The sequence below is a fragment of the Tamandua tetradactyla genome, chromosome 12 (assembly GCF_023851605.1).
Source record: "Tamandua tetradactyla isolate mTamTet1 chromosome 12, mTamTet1.pri, whole genome shotgun sequence".
Taxonomy (NCBI): domain Eukaryota; kingdom Metazoa; phylum Chordata; class Mammalia; order Pilosa; family Myrmecophagidae; genus Tamandua; species Tamandua tetradactyla.
In genome coordinates this window covers 7,154,990-7,175,899 of record NC_135338.1, presented here as the reverse complement: position 1 = coordinate 7,175,899, position 20,910 = coordinate 7,154,990, and the positions used below count along the sequence as shown (strand labels likewise).

The 20,910-nt window shown below is 45.5% G+C and overlaps 1 protein-coding gene across 5 annotated transcripts in view; it reads left to right on the top strand.

Annotated features, from left to right (window-relative positions):
- The window catches only part of LOC143651758 (mitogen-activated protein kinase kinase kinase 9-like), a 43,752-nt gene that overhangs the window by 3,755 nt on the left and 19,087 nt on the right, over positions 1-20,910 (top strand). For 2 of the 5 annotated variants that reach the window (XR_013160199.1, XR_013160200.1), the window contains exons 3-4: positions 3,981-4,083; positions 6,091-6,189. Coding sequence is in view for 3 of the 5 variants with exons in the window: in XM_077122514.1 (XP_076978629.1) it covers positions 4,044-4,083; positions 6,091-6,189; positions 13,193-13,563 (510 nt within the window). In the remaining 2 variants the exon portion in view is untranslated. Of the gene's footprint in view, positions 1-3,980; positions 4,084-6,090; positions 6,190-9,929; positions 10,015-13,192; positions 19,382-20,910 lie in introns of those variants that run through there. The other 3 variants (XM_077122517.1, XM_077122516.1, XM_077122514.1) reach the window with 3 other exon arrangements.

Sequence of the window (20,910 nt, the reverse complement as noted above, 5' to 3'; positions counted from 1 at the left end):
TAATCCATTCTGCCAGTCTATGTCTTTTAATTGGGGAGTTTAATCCATTAATATTTAGTGTTATTACTGCATGGGTAGTACTTTCTTCCACTATTTTGCCTTCTGAATTTTATGTGTCATATTTAATTTTCCTTCTTTTTACCTTTACTCATAGTCTTCCTTTCTACACTCTTCTCCACACCTCTCTCTTCTGTCTTTTCGTATCAGTCTTTAGTGTTCCCTTTAGTATTTCTTGCAGAGCTAGTCTCTGTCACAAATTCTCTCAGTCATTTTTTGTCTGAAAATGTTTTAATTTCTCCCTCATTTTTGAAGGACAGTTATGCTGGATATAGAATTCTTGGCTGGTAGTTTTTTTCTTTTAATAATTTAAATGTATCATCCCACTGTCTTCTCTCCTCCATGATTTCTGCTGAGAAATCTACGCATAGTCTTATTGGGTTTCCCTTGTATGTGATGGATTGCTTTTCTCTTGCTGCTTTCAAGATTCTTTCTCTTTGACCTCTGACATTCTGATTAGTAAATGTCTTGGAGTACGTCTATTTGGTTCTATTCTCTTTTGGGTATGCTATACTTCTTGGATCTGTAATTTTAAGTCTTTCATAAAAGTTCGGAAATTTTCAGTGATAATTTTTTCCTTTAGTTTTTCTCCTCCTTTTCCCTTCTGGGACACCCAGAACACGTATATTCATGCGCTTCATATTGTCCTTCAATTACCTGAGTCCCTGCTCAAATTTTTCCGTTGTTTTCCCTATATTTTCTTCCTCTTGTCAGATTTCAGATGTTCCATCCTCCAGTTCACGAATCCTGTGTTCTGCCTCTCAAAATCTACCATTGTAGGTTTCCATTGTTTTTTTCCTCTCTTCTGCCATGCCTTTCATTTCCATAAGTTCTGTGATTTGCTTTTTCAGACTTTTGATTTCTTCTTTCTGTTCATTCTTTGCCTTCTTCATATCCTCCCTCAATTCATTGATTTGGTTTTTGATGAGTTTTTCCATGTCTGTTCGTATATTCTGAATTAATTGTTTCAGCTCCTGTATCTCAGTTGAATTGTTGATTTGTTCCTTTGACTGGACGATATCTTCAATTTTCCTAGTGTGATGTGTTATTTTTTGCTGGCATCTAGGCATTTAATTACCTTAATTAGTTTATTCCAGAGATGGTTTTCACTTCTTTTACCTAGGGTCTTCTTGCTGGATGAATTTGTTACCTATCTCTTTTTGGCCTTCACTTCACCTTTTTCTGGACCTCCAGTTTAGGTTTTATTTAAGAGAGGAGAATTTTTCAGTTCTTGTTTTCTTGTTTCTTGCCCTGCTTGTTTGGTGCCTTTTCCCCCCACCCTTAGTAGGGTCTACTTAGGTATTATAGACTTCCCCTGGATTTTCCCAGACCAAACTGGCCTCCTGTCAGGAGGAAAGAGTCACCTGCGTCGGTTTTCCCTGAGAGTGAGACCCAGCAGGTTGAAAGGCTTTTCTGTGAAGTCTCTGGACTCTATTTTTCTTAACCTGCCCAGTATGTGGCGCTTGTCTGCCTGTAGGTCCCACCAGCATAAGATGATGCGGTACCTTTAACTTTTGCAGACTCTCCCTGCTGGGGGCATGATGGAGACAGAGGAGAGGTTGTAGGCTGGTTTTAATGGCTTCAAATTACCAAGCCCTGGGTCTGAATTCCTTGAGGGAGGGATTCCACCTGAGTTGGGCGTCATGCCTCCCCTGGGGAAGGCACAGGCTCCAGACAAGCCCTCAAACGAGCTTTTTTCTGCCTATGCCAGGGGCAGTTGCAGCCTGAGGAGCCCTGCTGCTGTATCCAAAGGCAGTCAAGCCTTTGTAGAAATACAGCCACAAAAACCTCTGTTTCCTTTTTTTTTTCTTTTTCTGTCAGCCCTGTCCCCTTGGCACTGGGGCAAAAATGAGCAACCTCTGCTTTGACCAGTTTCACCCGAGCTGGGGGCCTGGTTTTAGTAGTCAGAATTTGTTAATTAATTCCACAATTGGGGTTTGGTTGGGCTCAGTCTGTACTGCTGGTAAAGTCTCTTTCCTTTCCCCTCTGGGAAGCAGCCTGTTGGGGAGGGGCACCGGCTGCCAAGGCTTGGGGAACTCACAGTTCTGGGGCGGCTCACAGCTGGTCCAGTTGGTCCAGACTGGGGTACGCTGTGTGTCCTGTCACTGACGTGGCCTCAGGAGCTGTTCTGTACTGTTTCTGGTTATTTAGTAGTTGTTCTGGAGGATGAACTAAAACGCAACGCGCACATTGTTAAGCCACCATGTTTGCCCAGAACTGGAAGCTTTCTCTTGTGCCTCCTTTTGTGTTTCTGAGACGTGCCCTCTGCAGCTTGTGCTGGAGGGAGCACCTTGGAGCAGGACTGGTCCTTAGGGTCAGGTGTGCCTGGGGCACAGCAGGCAGTTGTCCAAGTCATAGGCTTTGGTTTGCATGTGGGTCCAGTTTTGGGGCTGGGCCCTGTGGGCCTTGTGCTCCTAGTTGGGGTCCAGGCTAAAAAATCCACGTGGGCATATAGCTGGGAGCTTTGGGGCTCCTAGAGGAGAGTGTGGGACAGGGCCAGGGTAGGGAGGATAGGAGGGAAGCAGGATGGGGTCTGCCTCAGTGCAGCTTGCTGGCTGCATGTCGTGCTAGGGTCCTGCTTCTTGCTGTGGTTTGGTTTTCTCCATGAACTGCTTGTGACCACTTTAGTGTGCAGTGTGTGTCCAGGTTAGTTCCCCTGCAATTTCTTCCCCATTTTATTCTTTGGAGATGACATGCTCGTGCAGGGCCAGCAGGCTCGGTTACTGACAGGGCCATTGGAGCCTAGGTTTGTTTGCAGAGCTGTGTCATGTCCCATGTCCCTGAGGGGGACAGAGGATACCCTTACATCCAACGGGTGCAGCAAAACCACGTCCATCTGACATTCACCAGCTTCCCAGGGAACCCATGCTTCTCTCCTCTGTTAGCAGGGGCTCCTGCCAGCATCTGAGTGAGGCCGGGGCTTGTGATTTAGGTCCCCCTTAGCCCACATGAGAGACAGACACCCTGTGTTGTGCTGCCCTCTGGTGCTGGGGAATGTTCGCCGCTGTCCCGACCATGTTCCATGGTGCACACCTGCATCTTGACACCCGGCTGGCCTGGGGCAGCCTGCATGCCACTGTGTGGCCGCACCTCCGGGCCACCTGGGAAGAGTGGGGTTGGTGTGCAGGGCAGGCCGCTCAGGCAGAGGTTGTGGTGATGAGCTCTTGGGCATAGATTCTGAGATCCCGTGGCTCCGAGGGCTGTGGCAGCGGCAGTGACCTGGGCATCCTCAGCGGTCGGGGCACCCAGTGGGAAAGTGGCTCCTGAAGGCCTTGAGGATCCTGTGCCCCAGAGCAGGCATCTCGGCATCTGGGTCTTAGACTAGTGCACAGTGAAGGGGTTGGTAGGAAGGAAGTTGACCCGGGCCCTGGTGGGGTGCCTGGTTGGTGGGATAGGGGTGCTAGCTGGGCACCCCGGCTTGGTGAAGGAAGCCCCCGCCTGCCTGTTCCTGGTGCCCACCGGGATCCGCTGTCACCCTCTGCTCAGCTCGAAGGAGGTGCCTCAACCTGCGACCATGTGGCTTCTCATCCATAAGGCCCCTGTATTAGAAGAACTGCAGATTTCTCAGTAAAGAGAAGCCTAAAGGCCCCTACTTAGTTCTTGCTCAGACTTGGAGTTTGTGAGGTAGAGGGACAGCGTCTAGGTAGCACCCAAGCCAGCCTTGCCCAAGGGCCCACAGGCCCACAGGGTGGGAGATGAGCCCCCATGGCCCTGTGGGAATCTTGCATTTTCTTGGGACTTCTCTCTCCACTTGTGGGGCCTGGATGTGGCTGCCACCTAACGCTCTCTACTCACGCTGGCCCCGGGAACCCTGAGGAGGTTTTTCTAGATAAGATCAGGTAAGCCTCTAGAAGAGAAGGTGTTTGTTTTTTCTTTTCCATTTAATTTTCTGTCTTTTCTGCTCCTTCCTCACTGGAATGTAGATGTGACACCTGGAGGCTCAGCAGCTGTGTTGCAGATCCAAGGTTGTAAGCCTCTTCTAGAAGATGCTCCAGGGGGCGAATCTGGTGTTTTTGTTCCTGGAAGGTAAGGAGACAGGGCAGGACAGAGGCCAGGGGCAGTGGTGAGTGTCCTGGGAAAGGTTGGCCGAGGGCTCAGGAGAGCTGGCCGCTGCTCTTTCCCACACCCCGATTCTGTGTGGCCCCTCTGTCTCCCTTCTGGGTCTGGGCCCTGCTCACGGGCTCTGTTCTGTGGAGCCTCAGGACATGGCTGGTGGAATTGGGGGGGACGTTGGACGGACTACACCCCTGGCATTTGCTGCACACGATGATGGTCAAGGCGGTGCGTCATAGACAGCTGTCCTTGTCTGACCCTGTCCTGGCCGTGAGAGAGCCCAGCTGCCTGTTGCCCCAGGGAATGCACAGGCTGCTCTGGGGCCTGTGCATGGCCCACCATAGGAGCCTTCACAGCGGCTGAGCCTGAGCCGAGGCAAGCACTGACCCTCAGGCTGCTAGACTTGGGGATGGAAATCCATGCAAATGCCACTTTGAGCAGAAATCACAGAAAAAGTCCCAGGGTCAGAGAAGGTGGTACATTCACTTCCACCTGGTGATTGTAGGGCTTGGGCATGGGGTGTGCTGACGTGCCCCGCGCCACGGCCTCAGGTGGCCTCCCAGCAGCCCTATCGGTCTCCTCTGTGCAGGGGGAAACCAAGGCAGCAAACTTTTGCGCCCCCCCCAGGCCCACGGCTATTGGTGCCACCTGGAACCCAGCCCCAGGCCAGGAAATGCTTCTGAAGTGTTTTCTGGTTGGCAAATGTTATTTGCTGCCAATTCCTGAGATTACTGAAGCTAAGATTCCAGAGATGAGAACTGTGGTGACTTCTGCCTCTGTAGGAATTCCTGTCACCTGTGCAGCCCACAGGCTGCAGCAGGGGTGGGGGTGGGCAGCTGGGAGGGGGTGACTGCTCGGTCTCTTTCTGACCTGAGCACTCACCTCTGCGGCCAGGAGACTTCCATGTCCTTGGCTGGCCTCTAGTGGTGACCCCAACCATACCCTTGCTCATCTCCTTCCCAGGCTCTCCTGGCCTCATGGGCTGGTACTCAGGATGGGGAGTATTTGAGCTTGTGTAGGATGGAAAATGGAAATCTTGTGAACTAATGCTAAGCCCCTTTCCAAAGAAGATGGAGAAGCAAGCTAGGAAAGTCTGCAACATATTTAACTAGCTGGCTTCCAGTGGGAACGTTTGACCCCCATGGCCCAAGGAAGGGTCTTGCTAGAACTTTCCCCCTCAGACCATAGCGGGGGTCTGTGGCTGGCTTTCCATGTCAGCCTGAAGGCAGCATGGGCCTGAGCAGAGGTGTCCAGTGAGCCTGGTGTTGGGCGTGGAGTCACGTGCCGTGGCCTGAGTCGGGGCTGCCCACTTGCCTCAGCATCTTCCTCTGTTATGGAATGGGGGCTAGGGGCAGAGGGGCCACCGCCAGGCTTGGTCACTTCCTGGGAGCTCCCTTTATTGTTTCCAGAGAGGGAGCAAATTCTGCATGCATGGCCATACGCACAACAGCACACACACACACAGTCACAGAAACACTGCTTGTTCCCTTTTGTAGGGACGCTTGGAAGGTCAACACTGTCTATATTAGAGATTATAACTGATTTAAAGATTTATATGTACTTTTCTTTTTTTTTCTTTTTGTTTGTTTGTGTTTTTGGGTGCATGGTCTGGGAATCAATCCCGGATCTCCTGCATGGAAGGCGAGCATTCTACCACTGAACCACCCATGCACCTTGTAATGTAGTTTTCGTAATTCAAAAAATATGCCCCTAAATTATTAAAGATGGTACAAAAAAATTCTGCATCCTTTCTTATGAATTTATAGAAATGGGAAACTGGGTGGTGACCAGGAAAAAAACAGCCGGATACGTGAGGGTGGGGTAATGCCTAGAGTCCTGGGTGCAGGCCTTTCTTGGCATCCCTGACTGCACGCGCCTCCCTCCCCCACTGTCCATGCGCATGAGCGACCCTGACCACGTGTGCCTCTCCCCTACTGACCATGCACACAAGCCAGCCTGACCGTGTGTGCCTCTCCCCAGGTCGTTCACACGCACGTGCCGCACTTCCCGGCCTTGCACTGTCAGGAGATCGGGGGAAGAATATGAGGCCTCCATGCTGCACGTGGACAAGTGTGTCAAGTAAGTGACTGTGGGCCTCCTGGGGGCTGGGGAAGGCATTTTTATGGCGATATTGTCCACAGATTTACCCTTTGGGACTGTCCTCATGATTTGCCCACAAGAGAAGATGTGCCAAATGCCTGTCTCTTCCTTAAGGTGTGCACAAAAAGCCAGTATCAGTTGCCTGACACTGGAATGGGCTAGCAACTGTGTCCCTTGGGCTTGGATGAGATTTCCAGGCAGTGTTTGTGGGGAGGACACCTCTGTGTGCCCTCTGGATGCCCCGTGCTGTCCCCAGGCTGCCTACCCCACTCCATGACAGAGGGACGGGAGGAGAGTTTCAGTGGTCTTGGGGATTCCATATCCTTGGTGAGCTTTGTAATTATAGACAGAGAGCACTACAGGCCTCGTGTCCCCAGCCAAGTGCATACCTAGCGCCTATGGGGGACTGGGTCCCCTCCTTATCCTGTGTGGAGTTTCAGGTCCCAAGGCCCCATGGTCTGTGGAGGTCCCAGCGGTGGCAGCAAGGAGGCTCAGCTCTCGAGTCCCCATTCATGAGCCAGAATTCCTGTCTGTGGTTGGTGGACAGCAGCTGTGGGAGGCTTCTGTCCAGGGCCCCTGCCCCAGTTTCCACTGGTGTCCATGTGTGGGGCCCAGAAGAGGCCTGTCCTTTGCTCTGGGGGTCATGGAGGCCTGGGGTCTTTTTGTTCCCCACATCTTCCTCCTGAGAGCTTTCTGGTTACGAGGATGTTCTGGTTTGCTAAAGCTGCCAGAAATGCATCGGCTTTTACTTAGGGGATTTATTAAGTTACAAGTTTTTAGTACTGAGGCCATGAAAATGTCCAAATTAAGATGCCAACAAGAGGACGTTTTCTTGGAGGGAAGGCCACCAGCATCTGAAACACTGTCAGCTGGGAGGGCCTGTGGCTGGGTCTGCTGGTCCTTGCTCCCGGTTTGTTGCTTTCAGCTTCTGATTCTAGTGGCTTTCTCTCTAAGCACCTGTGGGACCTCACTTAGCTTCTCCCGGATAGACTTTGCGTGGGTTTCATTTCTGTCTGCATCTCAAAATGATGCGTCTGGTTTCATCTCCCTGCATCAGCTCTAAACTCTGTGTGAGCGCTTTTAAGGACTCTGGTAAACTAAGACCCACCTTAAATGGTGGGGAGGTCACATCCTCATGGAAATAATATAATCAAAAGGTCCCATCCACAATATGCCTGCACCGACAAGAGTGGATTAAAAGAGCCTGGCTTTTTCTTCCCTCATGTTGACGTGACCTGTCCTGAGCCTGCCTTTCCTTCCTTCTGTCCTAGAAGGAGGTGCAGCCCTGCGCGTCTCGCCGTGCCCTGCCCTTCCCTGTGGTGGCTGCACCCCTTCCCACCTCCGTTTGCAGTCCCATCCAAGTGTGGGGGACATGGTGGCCTCCCCAGCTGCTGGCTCCCACAGCGAGTCTGCGGCAGGAGCCTGGGCCACCCGCAGGCCCCATGTTGCTTTCCCACAGTGACGACAGATGACAGGGGCAAGTTCAGCTGTCCCCACAAAGGGTCGCGAGCACTTCACAAATGCCCCTCAGGAAAGAGGCCTGCCACGGTCACCCTTGTAATTATGGGCCCCTGTCCCCACTCCCCAAGGTGTGCACACTCTAAGCTTCCCAGGAAGCCCCGTGGCATAGCTAGGAGCTGTGGAGGACAGTGCTGGGGGACCACGGGAGGGCCCTGGCCCACAGGCCATGCTGCATCCTGGGCTTCTGTCAGGCCTGTGAAGGCTGTGACTGCCCGCGGCACCCCCAGATGTGTCTCACCCTCGGCACAGCACAACCCCAAGGGTGGGGCAGCCTGGGCAGGGGTCCCACCGCAGTGCCATCTGCTGCAAGCTCCCTGGACAGTGGTTCTGTGCTGGGGTTCCCAGGGGTACTTGCCCCCACTGGGGTCTGGAACAGCAGTCCAGGCTCATCTGTAGATGGAGAGTTGGGGAATTCTGTCCAAGCTGCCTTCCTGCAAATATGGATACGCAGTCACTTGGGAGCCCTGTCTGAGTCTATGATGTTCTCAGGTTTCCCAGGTCACGTGTCGGGACCCCTGTTGTGAAGTGCCATCAGGTGCCCTAGGGTGACCAGGCCAGTGGCCCTCTTGGGGCTGGTGTCCTGGGTAAAGAGCAGCTGCTCAGTAGTGGCCTCTGGGTGGGGCTGAGCTGCTGCTGCTGCTCTTTCCCACCTTCTCCCAGGGCCCCTCCTCGGTGCTGACACATGTATTCTTTCAAACAACAGGAACCACAGCTGCTTTTTAGTAAATGTTCATAGGGCACTGGTGCCACTATGAAAGGAGATGTATGTGTCTGCAGAGAAGTCTACCCTGGCTGTGAGCCGTTTCTGCTGGTTTATTATTTTTTTTTGGATTTATGCTTATTACCCACTTGACTGTGCTTAAAAGCAATAAATGTATGTGTGTATGTATTCAAAGCCACAATGTGCCACACACATTATTCAGGGGAAAAAGTAATAGTTAAATACATCAAGAATTCCTGAAGTCTGAAAAACACAGTAAAACCAGTTGGAAAAACTAATCACTTTAGGCATTTAGCATGGAAGAGAAAATGCAGAGGAACAGGTGAAAAAAGAGTTATGAGATGTGCATTTGCCTCGGCAGGCAGGGAGACTCGTCTTTAACTTGGAATGAAATTGTGCTGCGCGTCCCATTGAAGAGACTTAGAACAGAGCATCACCATTTCCAGTGTGTATATATAAGTACATTTCTACCTGTGTCCCACCTACAAACATGGTCTTTATTTTTGCTTTAAATAGTTATCTTTTAAGGAGATTAAAAAGTCAGAAAATCATTTATCTTTAGCAAGCTATTTATCATTTTGAGTGCTGTTCATTCTTCATGTAGATTCAGGTTGCTAAGTGGGATCATTTTCCTTCAGCCTGAAGGGCTTCCTTTAACATGTCTTGTAGCTCAGGTCTGCTGCTCTTCATTTGTTTGGCTTTTGTCTGTCTGAAAAATGCCTTTATTTTGTCTTCCTTTTAGAAAGATATTTTTGTTGCAAAAAGAACTCTGGCTTGTTCATTTTTTTCCTGGAGGACTTTAAGGATATTGTCCCACTGTTTTCTGGATTGCATTGTTTCTGAGGAGAACTGAGCCATTATCCTCATCTTCATTTTCTTGTCTCTAGTATTTCTTTTTTTTCCTGTCTGCTGGATTGGTCTTCATAGCCAGTTTTCAGCAGTTTGATTATGTTTTGCTTCTGTTGGATTTTCTTTGAGTTTATCCTGCTTGAGGTGCTCTGAGGTATTTTGATTTGTGGATTTACAGTTTTAATCCTATTTGCAAATTTGTGTTCATTACTTTTTAAAGTATCCTCCTCCCCCTTCCTTGCCTTCTCCTCTTTTGTTGTGGGTCTCCGATTTGAGTTTGTCAGGTTGCTTCTTTCTGTCCCACAGATAACTGAAGCTCTTTTTAAGTTTTGTCCGTTCATTTCTCCTCCTTGCTTCATTTTGAAAGTTTTAATCTGCTTTTCAGTCCATCCATGGAAATTTTTTTTCATGAAGTTTATTGCATTTCTCAGCTCTAGAAGGTTCACTTCTGGTCTTTATATCTGTATGTTTTCCTCCTGTGTGTGATTTTCTTTACAGTATTGACCATATTCAGTGTAGCCATCTCCATGTTCCTTTCCGCTAATCCCATCATTTCTGCCCTCTTGGTCTGTTTCTCTAAACTGAGTTTTTGTAGAATTATGGATCCTCTTTTCTTGATTCTTCACAGATCATGCAGAACCTTGCACTCCTTTGAAGCGTGCTGAAGTTTGCTTTTGCAAGCGTGTTTCGATGCTGCCTTGTAGCATTTTAAGGTAGGATCTCTCTCAGGCTTTGCCCTGGACTGGCCCGGCCAGATGCTCAGTACCTCCCCAGCCTGCTGTGAGCTGCACCTTGTGGCTGCTGTGCTGTGCCCACTGGTGGCGGTTCCCCAGGACCGGGGAGATCTGCCTGGGCTCTGGGTCTGTACGCAGATTGCTGGGGCTCTCTATTGGACAGCACTCCGTTCTGGGTCCTCGGCATGCAGATCCCAGCACCTCAGCCTCCCTGGGCTCTGGCTGCGTCGTCCTTACAGGCCTGGGGGTTTCCGCAGGGTCTCTTCTGCGTGGCAGGTGGGATGCTCCTGGGTGCCGTGTGTACCTCCCCTCGTGAGCGCATCTCCGCGTGGCCTGTTGGCTCAGGGTCTGCAAGTGGTTGTTTTCTAGGCTTTTTGTCTTTTCTTTAACCAGAGGCCAAGTCCCAGGCTTGCTGACTGTGGGTATGTGTTCTGTATCAAGTATAAGGGTAAGTGCAGGGCTCTGGGCGATGCTTGTGGACACATGCCTGTGCTTCAGCGGGTGGCATTTGCTAAATACAGCCCAGCGGCCCCTCCTGCTGCACACGCTACCCCAGCACAGAGGCTCTGATGCCACCGTCATGGGCAGGGACTGTACTGCCTTGTCCCAGAACCTGCAGTGGCCTCGGAAGTGGGAGGTGCCAGGCAGAGACAGAGTGTGACAGTGGCTTTGGGTTGAGGGTCTTGAAGAGTGAGTAGTAAAGAGCAGATTGGGTGCTGGGGAGTGGGAGCACAGGTGCTTTGAGAGGTTCCCAGAGGACCTGAAGGATAGCCAGGCCAGGGTCTTTGGAAGCTGCAGTGGCCACAAGTTCAGGGTTGCCTGTGGTCACGAACTGATGATCTATTTTACTGGAGTTTTGCCGGCAGAAGGTGACGTCCAACAGCTCCTACTTGCTGTCTGGGGCAAAACGTGGGAGAAGGCAGATGGGCCATAGACAAGCTGCTAAATAGAAAAGCGATGGCTCGCTGGGACAGGTCCTCCTGTCTGCAGGCGGTTCTCCTATTGAGACAGGGAGTCAGCCAAGTGCAACACCCACCTCCTGGACCATGCCTCCTGCAGTCCCTTGGTGGGCCTCTAGGGTGGTCTCTCAGACTCCTTGAGTTCTGGGACACCCTGCGCAGCGTGGTGGAGCCTCAAGTGCAGGGGCTTCCCTCCTGGCCCCCAGAGCTGGGTAAACTGCTCGGGCTGAGAGGGGCAGCGGGGTCACCAGCGTCCCATACGAAGGGGGTTTAGAAAGCTCCTGGCTGTGAGCAGGCCCAGAGGGGCTGGGGCAGAGAGCAGCTCCCACCAGGAGGCCTGAGCCGCCAGGGCCCTGCCCTGCAGGCTGGTCACCCTGGGCCCTGCTCAGCAGCAGACTAGTGGGGCCCAGGCAACCTGACCGCCCCTGATGTGAATGGCTGCGAAAGACCCACCGCCTTGATGGGGACTCTGGCTCTTCTCCCTCAGAGGCCCTTTTCTCTCGTGGACCTTGAAAGGCTGAGAGGAGACACTGAGGTCCCAGGCGGGGGACAGTGGGCACTATGGCTCTCTTCGGGTTCTCTCGGGACCCAGCCACCATGCAGAAGCCCACGCTGTGGGCAGGAAGGACGAGGTGTTCCCCGCCCTGGATGAGGCAGCCCACACTGCAGGGCCAGCCATGCCAGGGCTGCCCTGGGTGCCGCTTCCAGGCTGCTGCCCCATTCTGCTGCCCCGTTCTGCCTCGTCCTGCTGCCCTCCCGTCCTCTCAGTCTCGAAGCAGAGATCAGCATCCCTGCTGTACCCATGTGAACCAGATTCCTGAGCAGCACAGATAGTATTTTTTTTTACATCTGCTAAAATAGTCATTATTTTATTTTTATTTTCCTTGTTTTTTATTTTTTTTTAAATACCAGAAAACACCAAGCGCAAACATTCTTAACTTTTGATCATTCCATTCTAATATATATAATCAGTAATTCACAATATCATTACATAGTTGCATATTCATCATCATGATCATTTCTTGGGACATTTCCATCTATTCAGAAAAAGAAATAAAAAGAAAACAGAAAAAAATTCATACATACCATACCCCTTACTTCTCCCTTTCATTGATCACTAGCATTTTTAACTAAATTTATTTTAACATTTGTTCCCCGTTATTTATTTTTATTCCGTATGTTCTACTCATCTGTTGACAAGGTAGATAAAATGAGCCTCAGACACAGGGTTTTCACAATCACACAGTCACATTGCAAAAGCTATATCATTATACAATCATCTTCAAGAAACATGGCTACTGGATCACAGCTCCACAGTTTCAGGCAGTTCCCTTCAGCCTCTCCATTACATCTTGACTAACGAGGTGATATCTACTTAATGGCAGCCAGAGTTGGTTTCCTTTCTGAACTATGCATCTCATGCCTTCCTCTTCTTAAGCATACATGAGTCCTAAGTATTTACAATGTGAAATTCAAGCCCAAAAGGATGGCTTAAAAAATGTTTTGCAAGCAAGGCTTTTGAGCCTCATTTCCTGTCCTGATGCATATAATCCAGCCTCATAAAACTGCCTTGAGTTTCTAATGTACTTAGACTCTCATGACCCTTGTTCTTGCTCATGTCTTTCCTTCTGCCTATATTGTACTTTTCTACCCTAATGTCCTTCATTGCTTGATGGGATACTACCCACTCATTCTTTATGGCCCATTTCACATATTCTCTTCCCTGCAACTCCTTTCACCATTCACCCTACCCCACAATGAAAGTTAGTGGTTTTCCTAATACTGTGATCAAACTTCCTTGAAGGTTTCTTCTTATACTATGGTTTGGTTTGTTGTGTGTGTTTGTCTTGGCACTGGATTGTGTACCTCTCACCACCTGATACATAGTAAAAACTGAATAAGCTTTAGAAAAATGATTTCCCCCAGTGTTGCCTTTAGATAAAGTAGTTGGTCTTGATTTAGAATTCTGCATGATTGTCCAAGTGGAATTTATTTAATGAGTGCCTATTATGTGGTAGTCAGAAAAGACAATGCTACAGAAAATTAGGGAATCACAGTTCCTGCCCTTATGGAGTTTCCCTTCTGATGGGGGAGAGGGAAAAGGTGAAGTGAACAGACACATTACTGTGTTTACCTATCTAGAAGGTTAATTGGTGTTTCCAGAATGTTTTGACCTCTTCTTTCCCTCTCTTTCTCAGTGTTAGAGATTGATTTTACGGAGCTAACTCTGGAAGAGATTATTGGCATTGGGAGCTTTGGACAAGTCTGTCGTGCTTTCTGGATAGGGGATGAGGTTGCTGTGAAAGCAGCTCACCATGACCCTGATGAGGATATCAGCCAGCCCATAGAGAATGTTCGCCAAGAGGCCAAGCTCTTCGCTGTGCTGAAGCATCCCGACACCATGGCCCTTAGAGGAGTGTGTCTGAAGGAGCCCGTCCTGTGCTTGGTCATGGAGTTTGCTCATGGAGGGCCTTTGAATAGAGTGTATTTCTGGACAGAGGATTCTCTTGGACATTCTGGTGAATTGGGCTGTGCAGATTGCCAGAGGGATGAACTGCTTACACAGTGAAGCTATTGTCCCCATCCTCCACCGTGACCTTAAGTCCAGCAACAGTGAGTACAAAGAGCTGGGACTGTAGGAGTTAAGAGCAGTCTCAGACTTGGTCCATGGATGCAGTTGGAGTGGATTCCAAGTGAAATCCTAGTGGATTGTAAAACTCCTTATTTGAAAGCATTCCATCCTTGAGTTGAGATGTAGGGTGGAATGGGTACCAGGAAAAATGGATTTAGGAAGAAAGGAATAAAACACCTGAGGAGGTGGGAGAATTCTAAGCTCAGAATTACAGGCAAGACTGGGAATGTGTAATTCTGACGTACTATGCAAGAAACCATGTAGATTTATTTTTTCACTTGAGAGGAGTGCATCTGTAATCACAAAAAGAATTTCCCTCTGGGGTGCAACAGTGGATAACAACCCCATACTACCCATTTGTATTTCTATATAAGCGCCTCAAATTCTACTAGTCAGAGAGAGAAGGCAGTATAAGAAGAGACTGTGAAGCAAACCTCAGGTAATGATGCCAATTTGGAGAGCACGACCTGGCTGATAGCCAAGGGATGGTATTAATTAATTGCCATAACTACCTGGTGGTTAATAGCAGGGAATTGAGAAGGAACTGTTTATCAAACACCCAGAACTCATCAACTGGATTGTAAAACAGGTTTTAGACATAATTAAATGGTGAGATTGTCTAAACGTCAGTGTCCCACCATGGCTGAATTAGAAGGGATTGGGAATATGCTTCTTTTGTGTAGTAATTTGTGCCCTCTCTCACCTAAACTGAATGGCAGAGAGGATACAGTTGCTTATGGTACATGATTAAGATCACTATGAGCAATCTTTCCCAGAGAAAAGGGCATTTGAGTTGAATGACTTTGGGTGGCAGGGACCCCCAGGGATTTCGCTCTCTCTGGATCCTTTGCTTTGAGCTGAGAAATCCTTCAGATTGGTTTCAGTATGAGCTATTTCTGTTGATGCTATTGTGAATCTATTTACTTTAAAACATATATATAGTATTGTTTTTTCTTTATTAGAGAATTTGTAGGTTTATAGAAAAATCATGCAGAAAATACGACGTTCCTATATATGCCTCCCCCAGCACACAGTTTTCCTTATTATTAACACTTTGAATTAATATGGAAACTTTATTATGACTGATGAAACATTATTGTTATAATTTTACTCTTAACGGTAGACCCTTGTTTACATTACGTTTCAGTGTGTTGTACTTATTCTAGAAACATCTATGCACCCTAAAATTTCCTCTTTTATCCACATTCAAACATGTAATTCAGTAATGCTAATTAATTGCATTGATGATGTGCTGCCACCACTACCATCCATTACCAAAACTTTTCCATAGTGCTAAATAGAAACTCTACTAATTAAGCTGTAACTCCCCATCCTCTACCCCATGGACTTTTGTTTCTTTATTCTCTTTTTCATTTGTCTCTGCCCTAATCTTTATTTCTTTTCTTTTGCTTGCTTTAGGTTTAGTTTGCTCTTCTTTTAATAGCTCCTTCAGTTGTGAGGTTAGGTCTCAGATTTGAGTTCTTTCTTCTTTTTTTAATGTAAGCATTTAGAGCTATAAATTTTCCCTCTCAGCATTACCTTTGCTGCATCCCATAAGCTTTTGTATGTTGTGTTTTCATTTTCAGTTGCCTCAAGATATTTCCTAATTTCCCTTGTGATTTCTTCTTTGACCCATTGGTCAAAGTATTTCCATCTACCCAATTTATTTTAACCTTTAAGCAATCAAATTTTAATGATAAGTAAATAAAAAGGAATCCAGAGCCTGTGGCATATTATTAAGTGAAAGGCAACACAGTATTTGTGGCTACTTAATTTAGAGGCTTGCATTTGCAGACAACACAAATTTTAGTGATATAAAAACAGAATTTATTAGGAAAGTAATCAAAATATTTTTAGAAAATAAGACATGGTTACCTCACCAGGCGGGACATCACCAGGTGGGAAGAGGAGCATTGGGGATTCCCAGAGACAGCATTTTCAGGGTCTTACTGGACAAATCCCAAGCAAAGTATCCTCCTCTCCTCGCAGATGAGATTCTCTTCTCTCCCTCATGAGGTTCTCTTCCTTCTCAAGTGTAACTGCTTGTATGCAGTTTTTATATAGCTTTACACAATAGTGGCTGGATTCCAATTAGCTTATGTGACCAGGTCCAGATGGTTCTCTGGGGACAGACTAGGGACTGAGAGGCATTTCCTGGGACCTAGATAATTTTTATCAAAGTAATCTCCTTCTGGGAAGACAGTCCGTCCTCCCACTCTGGAGTGGGCATTTCAACAACTTACCAAGGTCACGCAACGGCAACATTGGTGGAACAGAATAGGCTGCAAATTTATCTTTCCCTTAGATTTGGCCCTTAGAATCTGATCTACTCGTGATGTTAGCCATGGACATTTTTGGATAAATTTAGTCTTTTTAACTTAAATACAGGACAAAGCATTAAAATATTCTTATCCAGGTATAAATGAAAATAAATAAATGAATAAAATATTCTAATTCAGGTATCCACATGATTTGCACATCACTTCCCCGGTACAACAAGAGTATACATTAAGAACAGATCCATCTATATCAATATTATATGTTAGTAACAGATCCACATATGGGAATAGCACCCAGCCAGAACAAAAAAATTTTGATAGATTAAGCCACCTGGCCTGGGACAAGAAAATAAACATCACCCAGCCAATTCAGCATTTGCATAGTCTGGGGAAAATATCACCCAGCGCAACATGTCAGGGATTACCCAGCCAGTACAATATTTTTATACTCATTACCCTGGTCTGGAGCAAAAACCAAAAGACAACAGCAGGAGAAGAAGCCACAGAGTAGAATTAAAGATGCTATTATAATGGTTAATGTTAATAATACCAACACTTAAGTATCAGTGAGAGAGGGCCACCCTGCAAAGGGTCTTGAGAAAGGGGATGTATGACTGACTTCCTCATCTATTCCTTTTAAAGTCTTTTTAACAGAATCTTGCTTATCAGAGATATATACACAACATTCTACATGGATAATAGCACAAGTTCCTTTCTGAGCAGTTGTTAAATTTAGCCCACTTCAGTTTGTCTAGTGGTTGGTGTTAATTGTAACACAAGTTCTTCAGTTGCAACATTCAGGAGTTCAGCACAGATCAAGCAGTGAGAGACATCACGCACTCAGGCATAGGCATGAGCCCACGATGGCAGGCTATTAGTCAGTCATTCAGTTGAAGATGCTGAACACTGTAACATACTGCTCAGAGCTTGTGCGCTCAAATGTCCAGGTTGCCAGTGTACCCATTGTGCAAGAATGGAGTTTTCTTCAGTAATGGTATTCATAGCAATTTTTGCTAAGGTATCTGCAGTAGTATTATACTCATATTCAGGTGAATTTAGGGTTGACTGGGCATCAGTCAGATGGGCGGTGCTTCCAGAAACCCGGTTCCAGAAACTTTCGGATCCATCACCACTCTGGCGGTGACGGGTGCCCCACCCAGGGAGGTGAGGAATCTGATAAATGGGGAAGCACCCCGCCGCTGGCGCTGGATTCTGCTGGGTCTCTAGTCTGGACACCGCCACTGCCACGGGTAAAGGAGGTGATAATACACCCGCCTCATATCCCGGACGAGCCCCCAGAAGTGTTGTGTGAGAAAGGGACAAGGCTTTAAGCCTCCTGGAATGTTATACAGAAATAGAACAAACCAGGCTGAGGTTCCAAAGTTTCAGGAAGTAGGTTTTATTTTCTATGGCCATAGGGCTCAGCGGAGTAGCCTCTGAAAGTCTGAGCCTCTCTGTTCATTTTTAAGCAGTTTTATTTGCACGTTATGCAATCCAACCTAAGTGAAAAATCAGTGGCCAGTATAATCATACAGCCATGCCTTCACCACCACCGTCTATATGAGAACATTTCCTTTTATTCCACAGAGAACCCCATACTACCCGCCCATACCTCCCACTTGTTGGCATTTAGCTTTGGCATATTGCCTTCGTTACATTCAATGAAAGCTTGTTACAATGTTACTGTTAACTATAGACCCTAGCTTGCATTGATTTTATTTTTTCTTGTATACCATGCCATTTTCAATACATTGCAATGTTGACATTTATTTGTTCTCCCTCATGCAAAAACATTCTTATATTTGTACATTTCATCACCAACATTGTCCACTCTAGGCATTCCTAAGTTATTCCATCTCAGTCTTTATACTCTATCTGTCCTTCCAGTTTCATACATGCCCCCAGCACTTCTTCCTCAGTCATATTCACATTTGGTTTCATTCAGTATAATTATATTGTTGTGCTACCATTAGATTATATTGTGCTGTCCATTTCTGAATCTTTACAATCAGTCCTGTTGCAGATTCTGTACTCCTTCAACATGCATGCCCAATCTCTACCCTCTTTCTATCTCCTGATAACCTGTGTTCTTAAGTTTAACTCTCAAAATTCACTTACTAAGTTAGTTCATATTAGTGAGACCATACAGTGTGTATCCTTTTGTTTCTGGTTCATTTCACTCAGCCTAATGACCACAAGGATCATCCATGTTGTTGCATGCTTCATGACTTTATGATGTCTTATAGCTGCATAATATTCTATCATGTATATATCACAGCTTTGTCTAGCCAATCATCTGTTGAAGGACCTTTGAGCTATTTCCATCTCTTTGCAATTGTGAATATGCCCCTATAAACATCAGTGTGCAAATGTCCGTTGGTGTTTTTGCCTTCAATTCCTCTGAATATATTCCTAGTAATGGGATTGCTGGATCATATGGCAATTCCTCCCTGAGGAATCATCAAACAGCCTTCCAGGGCAGTTGCACCATTCTACATTCCCACCAGCAGTAGAAAAGTGTTCCTCTTTCTCCACATCCTCTCCAGCACTAGTCAATTTCTATTTTTTTGATAATGACCATTCTAGTGGGTGTGAGATGATACCTCATTGTGGTTTTTATTTGCAGTTCCCTAATAGCCAGTGAGGTTGCACATTTTTTCATGTGCCTTTTAGCCATTTGTATTTTCTTTTCTGAAAAAACGTCTGTTCATGTATTTTGCTCGTTTTTAAATAGGGTGATTTGTCTTTTTGTTCTTGAGTTGTAGAACCTCTTTATATATTCTGGATATTAATTCCATCTGATATATAGTTTCCAGTATTGTTAAGCATTGCATAGGCTGTATTTTTCTTACCTGACGAAGTTCTTTGAAGCACAAAAGTTGTTAACATTCAGGAGATCCCATTTATCTGTTTTCTTTTTCATTGCTCATGCTTTGCATGTAAGGTCTAGAAAACCACCTCCTTTCACAAGATTTATAAGCCATTTCTTTGCGTTTTCTTCTAAAAGCTTTATCGTCTTATATCTAATGTTTAGGTCTTTGATACATTTTGAGTTGATTTTTGTATAGCGTAGGAGATATGGTTCCCCCTTCATTCTTTTACGTATGAATTTCCAATTTACTGAACACCATTTATTGAGTTGGCTTGACCATCTTATCAAAGACCAATTGTCCATGGATGAGGTGTATGTCCGAACACTCACTTCTATCCCATTGGTCAGTGTATCTATCTTTATGTCAGTACTATGCTGTTTTGACCAATGTAACTTTGTAATATGCTTTTTTTAAATTTGTATGCTGTATGTTGGGGGTCACATTTCATTCGTTTTCCATGTGAGTATATCCTTATTGCAGCACCATTTGTTGAATTTTTTGCTTTTGTTTGTTTTTTGTTTGTTTGTTTTTGGGAAGTGCGTGGGCTGGGAATTGAACCCGGGTCTGGAGTTCTACCACTGAACTACCCTTGCACCCCCTGTAATATGCTTTTTTTTTTTAAATTTTTTTATTAATTAAAAAAAATTAACTAACAAAACATTAAGATATCATTCCATTCTACATATACAATCAGTAATTCTTAATATCATCGCATAGTTGCATATTCATCATTTCTAGAACATTTGCTTCGATTTAGAAAAAAATAAAAAAGACAACAGAAAAAGAAATTAAACGATAACAGAAAAAAAACAGATTATACATGCCATACCCCTTACCCCTCGCTTTCATTTACCACTAGCACTTCAAACTAAATTTATTTTTAACATTTGTTCCCCCTATTATTTATTTATTTTTTATTAATTAAAAGAAATTAACACATTTAGAATTTTTTTTAAAAAAATTTTTTTTCTTTATTTTATTTATTAAATATACCAACATACAAACACAAACATTCTTACCATATGATCATTCCATTCCACGTATATAATCAGTAACTCACAATATCATCACATAGTTGTATATTCATCATCATGATCATTTCTTAGAACATTTGCATCAATTCAGAAAAAGAAATAAAAAGAAAACAGAAAAAAAATCATACATACCACAGCCCTTACCCCTTCTTTTCATTGATCACTATTTAATATGCTTTTAAAGTCAGGTAACTTGAGACCTCCCACTTCATTTTTCTTTCTCAACATATTTTTAGCTATTCAGGGCACCCTGCCTTTCTGAATAAATTGGGTTATTGTTTTTTCTATTTTTGCAAAGTAAGTTGTTGGAATTTTCATTGTTATTGCATTGAATCTATAAATCAGCTTGTATAGACATGACATCTGAACCATATTTAATCTTCCAAAACATGAACACAGTATGCCCTTCCATTTATTTAGATCTTCCATGATTTCTTTTAGCAATTTCTTGTAGTTTTCTGCTTATAGGCCTTTTGTGTCCTTACTTAAATTTATTCCTAAACATTTGATACTTTGGTTGTCATTATTAATGAAAAATTTTCTTGATTTGCTCCTCAGATTGTTTGTTACTAATATATAGAAACACTGTTGATTTTGGGGTGTTGGTCTTGTACCCTGCCACTTTGCTGTACTCATTTATTAGCTATAGTAGCTTTGCTGTAAATTTCTTGGAATTTCTGACATATAGTATCATGTCATCTGCAACATTGAGAGTTTGACTTCTTCCTTTCCAATTTGGGTACCTTTTTTTTCTTGTTTAATTGCTCTGGCTAGAACTTCTAGCACAATTTGAATAACAGTGGTGACAGTGAACATCCTTGTTTTGTTCCTCATCTTAGAGAGATGGCTTTCAGTCTGTCCCCTTTGAGTATGATGTTAGCTGTGCTTTTTTTCATACATACTCTTTATCATGTTGAGGAAGTTCCCTTCTATTCCTATCCTTTGAAGTGTTTTCATCCAGAAAGGATGTCTAATTTTGTCACATGCCTTTTCTTTTTTGAACAAGATGAGCATATGTTTTAATTTGGCTTTGATTTATTGATGTGGTATATTACATTAATTGATTTTCTTGTGTTGAATCAGACTTGCATTCCTGGA